The following is a 12477-nucleotide window of genomic DNA, read 5'->3' on the forward strand; positions in this document are numbered from 1 at the left end:
GACATCCTTTGAGATGGAGTTCTGTGTTTCATACTCAAAAAGTTTGACATTGTGTAGGACTAGGAAAAAACAAAAAAAAACCCTACAAAAGCAAGGTATTTCATGTTTAAGATGGAAAGCAAAAAATGTTAAGATGTATAAGAAATGAAATAGAAAATAATATTGAAAATATTATAATGTCAATATATAAATCAATTGTATGACCCCATTTGGAGTACTAGCTTTTGTTCTGCTCATCCTATCCCAAAAACAATATAGCAGAAATAGAAGGGGTTCAGATATGAGCAACATATAATTAAGGGTTTTTAGGGTCACAGGGCATACACACATAAACATGCAGACCATGTCTTGTAAAATGTACTCTCATAGAATGGTAGAACTTCAGTGGAAATTAAGATTATGAGAACTTAATAAAATGAGGCCTAAATACAGCAACAAGCAGTGCTACAATACTGTTTGTCTCCAGTACATGTTTAATTGTTATTTTGTCATCTTAGGCCCTGATCCTGAATGAGATGCCTCCATCTTATTGCAGGTTCAGGGACTTGAGCTATAAGCTTCTCCTAGCCTTACACTTTGATATTCATCTTTGTTGTCCTTGCTATACCTGATCTTTTTCAATTCTTCATTACATGCCTTTCTGAGCTGTGTGCAGTGCTGTGGTTGGGGTCTTTCTAGCCAAGTACGCAATGCCTCCAACATCTCCTCATTGTACTCTTTCATATTTATCCATTCCAGTGTTTTTGTTTTCATAAATAAGATTTCGATGATGCTCATTTATCTACACTTGATAAACTATTGCAGCTCTGATTCTAACTGAGCAGTTTTAACACCCAGGGAACTTTTAAATAGAAAACTAAATTCTCAGAACATATGTTACTATTTAATTAAATAATGGATTCCAAGTTAATTCAAATTCAACCAGTACATATTTGGTGAAGAAATATAGCAATAAATAATGAATTTAGGTTCTGGAAAGAATTAAAATACTTACAAAGCACTACAGATTAAATGCAAAACTTTTAAGGTTCATTACTTTTCAATATATTCTCTTTGACATACTTCAGTGGGTAGCAATACAGGCTACTGTTCCCTTGTCACTAAATGATACAACAGCTCAATTCATAGAATAGAATCATAAAAGATTAGGGTTAGAAGAGACCTAAGGAGGTCAACTAGTCAAACCTCAATTAAATCATCCCAGCGAGGGCTTTGTCAAGCTGGGCCTTAAAAACCTCTAAGGATGGAGATTCCACCACCTCCCTAGGTAACCCATTCCAGTGCTTCACCACCCTCCTAGTGAAATAGTTTTTCCTCATACCCAACCTAGACCTCCCCAACTGCAACTTGAGACCATTACTCCTCGTTCTATCATCTGCTACCACTGAGAACAGCCGAGTTCCATCCTCTTTGGAACCCCCCCTTCAGATAGTTGAAGGCTGCTATCAAATCACTCTTCTCTCCTCTCTTCTGCAGACTGAATAAGCCCAGCTCCCTTAGCCTGTCCTCATAAGTCATGTGCCCCAGCCCCATAATCATTTTCGTTACCCTCCGCTGGACTCTCTCCAATTTGTCCACATCCTTTCTGTACTGGGGGGCCCAAAACTGGACGCAATACTCCAGGTGTGGCCTCACCAGTGCCCAATAGAAGGGAATAATCACTTCCCTCGATCTGCTGGCAATGCTCCTACTAATGCAGCCCAATATGCCGCTAGCTATCTTGGCAACAAGGGCACACTGTTGACTCATATCCAGTTTCTCATCCACTGTAATCCCCAGGTCCTTTTCTGCAGAAATGCTGCTTAGCCAGTCGGTCCTCATCCTGTAGCAGTGCATTGGATTCTTCCATCCTAAGTGTAGGACTCTGCACTTGTCTTTGTTGAACCTCATCAGATTTCTTTTGGCCCATTTCTGGTTTTATGGATGGAAAATGGATAATGAAATATCCATCAAAAGTGCCATGAAAATAGTTCTGCCAAAGTCCTAGTGTAACACCGATCGACCCTGGTCGTTGTTGGGCAGGATCAAACCTGAGACCTCTGAAGCTAAATACATGAGCCTCTACTGCATGAGCTAAGAGCCATATGGTTGTTAGCTAATGCTGTAGAGCAAACCCATTAATCTCTCTCTCTAAATAGTCTCGGTGCCACAGATAGGACAGAGCACCACACCCAGGAGGTGTGTGAGTTACACTAGCTGTGCTCAAAAATAATTTTCAATCAATAATGAACTATGTATGGAATAGCTTTCTGTGATGTTCTTGAGGGGAGGAGGAGTAGTCTCTTGAGCTTACTGGATCATCTTTTTACAAACCCTCTTACAAATTGAAAAAAAATCACGGTGCTGTCTCTTTTTGGTTGACTTTTACCCCAATCTCAGTACTTACGCATCTTCCCTTTCAGAGATTACTTTTAATGTTAAGGCTTCGGAAGAGGAAATATTTTGCTTTTAGAATATACCAGATTTTACCAAGGGTCAGGTGATTTCAGGGAATTTCCCCAAGGGGTATACTCCCTCTGATATACTGGGGTATACTCTACAGGATTTTGTGTAAACAGGTAAACAAATAAATGCTACGGTCCCTCATCCCTCCTTTCTGGAAGCACATGCAATCCTGGTATGTGAGATTTATCAGAAGATAAGGAGGAAATTCTTTATAGAGCTTCTTGATTAAATATTGGGAGCTCATCACTGTTACAATTTTACAATGTTCAACCATTATAATAGGAGGGAATTGAGGTTGGCAACCAGTTTGTTCAGAATATTACTCCATTCACAGTCCAAACGTACCATAAAAATGACAACATATTATGAAAATCTATACTACTAAAACAATGCCACGTTTGAAAACCTTTACAAACCCTACAACTAACTTACAACTCAAGTGAAGGAAAGTGATATTTTAAAAGGGGATCTACTACCCCTGAAACAAGATAAAAAATCAATAACATGCTCTATGGACTTCCCCATCATCTCTTTGGCTTTGCTTTACAACATCAAGATCAACTACCTGAATCACTAGGCAGAAGTTAAGAATCCATGTTTTTAAAGGCTCTTATTCCTCCCTTCCCTTTCTCCATAACAATTTAGCTATATGGCCTCTGATTATAGGTATATTTTCATGTGATATTAACCGAGTGCCTTCCAATAGGATTGATCCAAACCAAAGTAAAAACATCCACCCCAACCCAGAACCCAAACTCTGTTTTAAAAAAAAGAATCCTATGAGATGTTCTCTTCAAAAAAGCAGAATTATGAGGAAATATTTTTTCCTTCTTTAACATACTATCATCACAGGATTCTTACTCTTGGAGAGTAAGTAGCTCAAAGGATATCTCCAAATAAAATCTGAATGAATTACCACTGCAGTAAGCAAAGCAAGAATGCCTAACACAAAGCAACATGAAAATGTTTATTTTTTTGTATAGCAAGAAGGGATAAGATACAATACCTCCAAAAGACAACAAAGAGGTGTTAAAACAAGCATAGCCTCAAAGGAACATTCTCAGAAAACAGATTTCTGTTCCTGAATTTGTCCTCCTGAAATGAGAGAAATTCTGAGAAATAAACTTTTTGGGGATATATTGGACACCCCATATCTGAAATGGGTTTTTCCATCACTAGTCACCCTACAGGGGCAGGGCGGAATTTGCTGGCAGATTTGAAATACCTCTTTCTGTATCACATGGTGCTGCACAATTGAGGCCACAGACCATTTCCCTGAACTTGGACACTACTTTAGGTTTTTTCACGGGGAACATGATCTGAGCCTAAGTATTGTAACTGAGAATTTTAGGCTGAGGACATATTTTGTAGTTATGTTTTTAGGTGAACAGTAACCTCTGTCAGGCTAATAAATATATTGAAAACTAATTATATACCGTATTTGCATTTCATAGATAGACTTTTTGATTTCCTAAGAAATTAAAATATCTGAACAGTAGTCCATCAGTAACAATTAAAGAACGAAGACAGGTATTGCAATGAATAGATAGCATTATGTGAAGAATAACAGGAGGATACAACTTCACAGCTAAGCTAATTCCCATATCAGACCCACACACTTTTGGTGCTTGTTGGTTTTAGACAAATTTCCATTCATAATTTTACTTCTGAGGTATTTAAATGATTTTGTATGAAGTTAGTTTGCACAGTCTACTGTGAATTTAGAGCTCTAAGGAATCATTGGTATGCAGATTTAGACACAAACATTTTTTTATCACAAGCAACATTTTTCTGTGATATAAAAATAAAGTTAATGAGATGTAGACTTAGTCTCAAAGTAAGTAAAATAAAAATAACTTCAGCAAATTAGAAACAGTCTGTAAAAAACTAATTAGAAATTCAAGGCCAGATTTTCAGCTCAAGTCAATGAAGTTGCAGCAGTTACACCAGCTGAGGCTCTATTCCTAAATCTCTCTATCTCTCTCTCTCTCTCTCACCTCCTCCCCCACCTACCACTTAGATTGTGAATCAGGGTTTTATATGATATAGTCACACAAAAGGCTGACAAGTATAGTGTTTAATCTCCTTCTACCCACAGCAGTAAAGTGGAATCCCCCAGGGAATATGGTGCACATGTAAATTTTGAGTACTAATATTGTCGGGGCAAATTCTTCCCATCCTCCATAGGTGCAAAGGCATCCTGGCCACCAGAAATGGGCAGTACCATTGCACGAGCATAGACAGGATTCAGGGTCCACATAGCATAAAATTTACATGTGGCATAGAACAAACTGAGCTCTATGACAGATGTCTGTGTGACAGTACAGGAAGTAGGTAGTAGTGAGGCAAAAGGAGAAGTAGTAGGGCTGGAGGATGCATTACTATGTGGATCAATGTTCCCTCTAATTTTTTACATCCATGTGCAGAATGAATTTTGTTACGTGCACCAATATGGAGGTGTATTCTGGGGATCATCAGAATTCCATCCCAAGTAGCCTTGCTAGAATGAGATACTGGTATATTAAAAACAAACAAACAAACAAACAAAAAACCTTGGAAACAACAACCAAAAGAAGTTACTGTATAACAAACACATACAACATACATTTCGTACTCACAGGCAATGCCACAAGCATTGAGCCTGCAGAGGAATTGCATATTGAAACAGAGAATTTAAATTGGGCTGTCTGGGGAGAGTGAGAGCAGCTGCGGGATTGGGTTAGCATAGAGAGGGGACAGAGCAGCAGAAGCAGTTGGGGCAGTTGAAGAGAGGTGCTTGTTTGGGCTCCACTGGAAATCAGTGACTGTTATTTTTCTCTGTTGGCAATGGAGGTTTCTCAGTCAGTATGAGGCAATCCCCTCAAAGCCAATTTCTGGCCTGTGCCCCACCATCTGAGAAACCTTACACTAGAAGTGACTGTGAAGTTGGCCGTGAAAAAGAAAGTAGACTGCAGAACTTCCCACTGCAGGAGGAAGTTAAACTGGTTGGATCACTGCTGCCTGATGACTGTCCCTAGGGTCATTATAACTGCTTCATACCAGCTCCTGCCATTTCCAGTCCTAATCTGCTTGCGATCATGCAAACTGAAATTTGCAAAAGATTCTATCTTGTGGGTGGGAATGTGTAACATGGAGGTAAAATGTTTGCCATAGGAGGTGCATTGCCCTTGGCGCATGTGTGTATAAGACAGGCTCTTAGAATGGGACATTTGAGGGTCTCAAAGCCCTGAGAGCTCTTTCCTTTCCTTTCCTTTCCTTTCCTTTCTGAAGAACACTTGGAAACTCTCCATACCAGTCAGAGTGACTGTGTGTGTACAAGTGTGTATGAAAATAGGATGCAAAAGCTGGCAGGTTTCATTGGGGTAAATATGATGCAAACACAAAGACTTAAGTCCTCAAAGCTTAAGGGTTAGTAATGTATTACTTAAAAGTTAGTTACACTCTGTGGAAGGGTGAGAAGTTTCCTGGCAGCAGAAATACTAGCAAATGTGAGCCACCAGTTTAGGGGCTGGCGGTCTTTCATGTCAATAGCACCACAGTTCACTGGCAGCAACGTATTCAGATTTTGTCAGCTATTTGTTAGTAAAGCAATAGCTACAGCAATCCTTAAAAAGTAATGGTAGCATCTTCACACTGTCTCTGAGGGATTTCCTTGCTCAGCTGCTCATAATTTTCCCCCTGGCTCTCTTGCTCCTGCATAATAGATTTTGGAGTCTTAGTGTCTTCCAGGTAGCAGCAGCAGGAGGACACTCCTAAGTTGTCTTGGGCAACAACAGTACTAGCAAGTAATAGAACAGTGATTATGCAAACCCAACAGCCTTTCCTTAAAGCTCCTACTAAGAGCTTCATTCACGTTACAGTCTGGTCTGATGATGACTGCCAGCTCCTCTGCTTTTAAATACCACAGAACCTTCTCTCCAGGTGTGTGTCATCATTGCCTCACTGATAGTCTCTGCTAGAACTTTTTCTCAGGCCTAACTGACAAATACATTAACGTAGTTGTGTAAATCTGTTAACCTTATTTCATGGGAGATGTTTATTACTTCATGGTTTTGAAGAGGGCTGATTGAATCATTCTCTGTTTTGATTTGAAGTGCAGGATGTTTATTCTTGTAACCTGTCTCTTTCTTTCTTTCTTTCTTTCTTTCTTTCTTTCTTTCTTTCTATTTATTTGTTAAAAAAAATGCTATGACAAATTACGTGAGTGCTGCTTCATTTATTTTAACCACTGCAGCACTGAAGAATTGACATACAAATTCAAATCTGTGAATATTCTTTATTTCATAAGAGGATTTTAAATGAATTCATATGTTACAATAACATTTTACAGACTGACTGAAATTAAACCTCTACTACACCATACTGTAATCCTGTTAAATATAATACAATACTTTTCTGATTGCTGTTTAAAATAGTAACTCTATGGCTTTGTTTGTCTTGTCTTTCTGGTTTGCTTTTTTTTAGATATACCGGGCAGCCCACGTAACCAGTTCACATTCAGACCACTCCCACCCCCTCCACCACCACCACATGCATGCACCTGCAGCAGAAAACCACCTCCAACAGCAGATTCTCTCCAGAAAAGATCAATGACAACCCGCAGTCAGCCCAGTCCAGCTGCTCAAACCCCTCCAACCAGTATGCAAGATTCCGTACATCTCCATAACAGCTGGGTCTTGAATAGTAATATACCATTGGAGACAAGGTATATATAAACGGAGCCTACTATTCTTAAGAGTTTAAAGGGGGGGTGGGGTCTGAGGATGAGATGAGAAAATAATAGGAGTGAGAGAAAGAATGGCTGTGTCATTCAGGACACACAAAGCTTTTTGATGTGAAGCATTATTATCATCATGTTATTAGTTAACCTGTATCATTAATGCTCAGAAAAGCACATTTTGAAAAGTGTTGCGGGAGGGGTAATTGAACACCAAAGATGTGTTCAAGAAGTGTGCATTCTGTGCTTATTAGTTGTAAATGTGCATACACACATCTGTGCACCTATGCAGCCTCATCTTATGTGGCAAGAGGCATTTTGCCTTAGAAGCATCAAAGAAACTCCGCATGAAGACCATGCTTCAGGGAATCTCTGCACTCCATAGGATCTGAAAGCATTCAGCCTGCAGTCTTTGGCCTCCTTATAAACCCCAGGTGTGAAACAATCCCCAAGAAATTATCATTGTACATAAACATCCAGGATGTCTTCAGATACGTATAAGCAAAAGAAGGCCAAAATGGCTTGAGGTTTCAGAAATGATTATAGAATCAACATTGCGTTCAATTGATGATCTGAGGCCTGATTATGAAAGCCTTATTGCCTCAAAAAACAAATACTGAAGTCAAGGATTGAGCTTTGGATAATTTACTTGAATAATAGTTTGCAAAATGATAATCTGAATAAAATACCTTTCCAATTCGGAAAGAATCTATAATGTAGAGAGACAAATTCTGTCTCCTGAGGTGACTATCCTTGAATATCCTTGACTTTTTCGGTTGAAAGCTGTTATTGTAATCTGAACAGCTACTTTTATAGGCCATTAATCAGAGCTGTGCCATTCAAGTTTTTCCAATTTTCAAACATTCAAGTCCTGTCTAATTATCAACCTGAAACTTGGGCCATTTTATAGACCTTTTGAGTAAATTAGTTACTGAGTTTTGCACAAGCTTCTCCTTCCCCACATGGAACATTGTGAGTCTGAACCTGAGTAGTCTTGGCTGGTGCTTGCATTTGGTTTTCAGGTTAGTTCAAAACACCAAGTGTTCAGTTTTCCCCACATGTCCTGAAATTGATGAATTTCACACAAATGTAACCCTAACTATTTAATATAACGGGTACTTTCACAAAAGCATTTTCCCTTTCAAACATACATGTGCACTTATTTAACTATTATCCAAGGGAAAAATTTGGTGGTCTTGCAATGAGATGAAATTGTTTTGACTTGACTCAGAACAAAGTATGCAACATACTTCTTTATATAATTTGGCTACTACAATATACCAGTGTTGCTTTGAATAAGTTACTCCCTTCTGAAAGGGTGTAAATTTGACATGAAAGGATGGGCTGATTTAATTGTGATCATTATTATTTTCTGAGTTAAGACTTTGGTATGTTATTTGCTTGAAAAATGAATGCCAGGCAAGGAATCAAGGGGTATGTCAACTCCATCAAATGAATGCACAACTTAAATTTTTGGTCAGAAAATGAGTATTTTAAAATTGATACATAATATGGTCCCCCTGATATATTTCTGATGCTTCCATCTGAAATTTACATTTTACCATGTTTGCCCAGATTTCACCCACATACTTCCTATAACCAGGCAAGATATCATCTTTAAATTATGTGTGAAGTCCTTAGCAGAATTTCATAATGTAGGGTCTTATATAAAAGCTGAGGCCAGAAAAAGCATATTTGGTTTACTCTGAAGTAATTCAAGAGTAAGAAGAAAAGGCCTAGAGCGCACAACACAGCATTAGAGAAAAGAGATTGTTGCTTTTTCCCCTTCACCATGGGTGATCAGATGGGACAAGAAAATGAAATGGTTAAATCTCCAGGTTCTCCCCCCACTCACACATACACTACAATTGAAAATAGTCTTAGAAAATACAAGTAATATGGCAATGGTGGCTGTATTTCAGTGCTAAATATTTCTTGTATAATAGTACTCAAATCTACCTAATATGCATAAGCAGATTTTTTTAGAACATTTGCAATTGAAGAATAGATTTAGAGACATTAATTTATGCCCTACCTTAATAACTGGAAAAAAATCAGAATGCACATGTTCAGTACTTACATCCAATAATATCTCATGTTAATCCTTAAACCTCACCAGGGTTTGCACAATCTAGCTATAGGCACATAGATTTAGAGATATTTTTTTTCATACAGGAAAAGACTTCCGAGAACTAATCATGTGGCCTATAAATCCTGTTTACTACAGATAATCAGAAATGGAGCAAGCTTCTCAGCCTACCCATAGTGGCAGATATGTAATATTTCACATTTACATGAAGGAAAATTCCATAATTCTAAAAATATATTTACTGTATTGAGATTAGAAACATACTCTTATGTAATTAGATTTTGAAGATCCGTATTGAATTGAAAAGGTCAGACCTAAAAGAGTGGGTAATGAAACAGTATATTTTAGAATTGCTTCTATATTGTAACACATTGTATTTATTATATCTTATATAACAAGGTAAAACAGAAATTCTACTAATACTTCTTGCTTCTGACTAAAGTTTAATAATAATGAATTAATCCTCACTACATCCGCATGCATGGATGAGTTGTCATCTCAGTTCCTGGATGGATAGATTGAGGCACAGACGGATGAAGTGACTTCCCCAAGTTCACAAAAGATGTATTTGGCAGAGGCAGAAATGGAGTTCAGAACTGCCAGGTCCCATTCCTTAATAACAAGACAGTTCCTTCTCCTGTATTAATTAATATGATAGGGAACTATTTTCCCCAACCATGAGCCATTTTGCATTAAAATAAACTCAAAAGAAAAAAAAAAGTAAAGTACATATAGGACTCTTTAGTGGAGGAGGTATGAGAGAAGCTGCTGACAAAGAGGTAGGAGGAAAAGTGAATCTGCAAAGGATCCAGCAGGTTGGACTGACAATTGACTGAGTATAGCCATCCAAGAGAGTGATATATGTGCATATACACAATTGCATAATATGTGTTCACATACAGTACTGAGAACAACTTATTTACTATTAAAATGACTTATGAACATGCATTAATTTCATTGCAACACATAGATCATAATTTGTAAATATTTTCAACAAAAGTCTGCAAAGATCTCGCATAACATAAAACACAGGTACCATTAATTCTCTTTTTTAGCACCATAATATTATTGACATCTTACATAATTGATTTTTCTCCCCCAGGATAAAGTAAGCACAATCTATTGCCTATTCCCTTCCTCCCCTCTAAAATTGTGTTTTTCAGGATTCATAGATACTTTGCTCTAATCTTTCAAATCTTCTGATTTACAGTGCCATATATTGTCATTAACTTTGACAGCCCCATCTGAATGTGGCTTACTGCTTTTTATAGGGTACATTTTAAACTCAGACAACTCAGTAAAGCATATTTCCCCTCTCTTCTGTGCCCTCTTATATCAATATTATTGTAAGTATTCCACTTCTTGCTGTGTTTTCCTTGTACTTCACTATTCCTTTATTTCAGTCAGCTCCAATGTAAGATGGAAAAATGGCATTTTAAAATGTTGTTTCTAACTGTAATACTAATCTTAGTCCTTTTTGTGTTATGCTATGGTGCCCTTTTTGTGGATAAGTCAGATCAAGCTTTGGATGTGCTTATTTTGAGTACAACTTTGCACATGTTTTCTGAAAGACTAGATTCACAATAACTTTCATTAATTTGCTGTTAAAAGCAACAAACCTTTTTTAACTTTGATTTCCCCCCAAAGTGTTTATTTTCATTTCTGTATTTTGGACTAAAGTGTTTTACACGTTTGCGTATTCCTTCATTTTTATTAACTTTCATTCTAGTTCCTCTAACCCATTTAGCATGTTAGCAATAAGATGCTGAGTGGGCTGAAATCTACTTCAGTGTACTGTCTATGCCCAAGGTACTGTGGCAAAGAAAACTTCATTTAAGTAGCCTGGGCATCCTGGTAATAACCCCTCTAAAGAGGGCATTGTGGTATCAGGCCATGAACCTGAGATTCAGTTATCATTAATTCATATACTTAACTTAAAAATGTTAGAAAAATAGGGGAGGCACTTGGGATTCAAGCCACCTATGATTTTTAGCTATTGTCTAATTAGCAATACATCTAAGCAATAAAGTTTGGATTTGGTTCTAAACTCTCCAAATGTGGGGATTCTTTGAGGAAAGGGTTGGACTAGATGACCTCCTGAGGTCTCTTTCAACCCTAATCATCTATGATCTATGTTAGGCTCGAATGCTTGTCTACATGGAGAGACCTAGTGCATAGCAGCTAGGATGTTAATCTGCAGCAAACTGGTCTGCCACGCACTAAGTCACCATGTGGACCCTGCTACTGTGCGCTAAAAGTTTTCAAGCAAGTTCCACATGGTGACTTAGTGTGCGGCAAGCTGGTGCACTGTAGATTACACTCTTAACTTGCTGTGCTCTAACTGACCATGTAGTCAAGCCCCATCTCTATACGGAACCAATGCTCAGAAACATTGTAGGATCCATAAACTTCTGTTTTTCTAAGGATACCATCTTGTTTATGATGTAGTCTACTTACACTGGAAATCTTATGACTATCACTTACCAGGATGTTTTTTAATTATGATTATACTGCCACCTTCTTATTTAAGCATATACATAAACAAACAGAATTTGCCCTAATCAGAGGAGCACGTATGTGGCTGCCTAAACCCTAGAAAGCTGTCTGTGGTCTCGGTGGCCAGGTTAAGCTGGACTAGTGTTCAAGGCTGAAATCAAGAAATCTCTGCTCCATGCTTGAAAATTGCAGAATTGTTGGGGAGATGAAAACCTAGTGTGCCTTTTTATCCTTGATCACTGGACGTGAGCAGGGTATGGATCCTGCCTCTGATAGCCAGTGAGATGGTCCCAAAATAAAAGGGTTGCTTTTGTCATCTCCCAAGTGTACACTGATTGTTGCTTCAGGAGGAAAGAATCTAGCTTGTTGAAGTCCCATTACTACTGTTTGCCTGAGTTCTGTTCTTTAGTTCAGCCAAGATCGTAACAATTTTAAAAACTCTGCTGTGGTTGACTGGCTGTCATGCAGACAGGGTAGAACCACTTCTTTCAAACACTTGGGAACCCACTGTTGCTGAGTCTTATTGGGTAGAACCACCTCTGACCCTGTAAGTAAAGGAACAGGTTTGGATGGTTGCATAAAGTGAAAATAAAAATCACATAGCCTTCTCCAGGGCAAGTGGAGCAGCCTATGGGGGAGCTGTAGAGTACTCATGAATCAACAGATAGGGAAACAATTACCATTTAGACAATAGCCTTAGTTAATAAATTATTTGTGAAAGAAGCCTACT

General features: G+C 38.1%; 1 protein-coding gene across 15 annotated transcripts in view; it reads left to right on the forward strand.

The window, feature by feature from the left end:
* TENM1 (teneurin transmembrane protein 1) overlaps positions 1-12477 on the forward strand; it is a 1415133-nt gene that overhangs the window by 1168755 nt on the left and 233901 nt on the right. For 14 of the 15 annotated variants that reach the window (XM_075132522.1, XM_075132521.1, XM_048862940.2 and 11 more), the window contains one exon: positions 6910-7150. The exons of the other annotated variant lie outside the window; for it this stretch is intronic. In XM_075132522.1, the coding sequence (XP_074988623.1) occupies positions 6910-7150 (241 nt within the window). The remainder of the gene's footprint in view (positions 1-6909; positions 7151-12477) is intronic. 15 annotated transcript variants of the gene reach the window in all.

Source organism: Caretta caretta, chromosome 9 (genome assembly GCF_965140235.1).
Source record: "Caretta caretta isolate rCarCar2 chromosome 9, rCarCar1.hap1, whole genome shotgun sequence".
Lineage (NCBI taxonomy): Eukaryota > Metazoa > Chordata > Testudines > Cheloniidae > Caretta > Caretta caretta.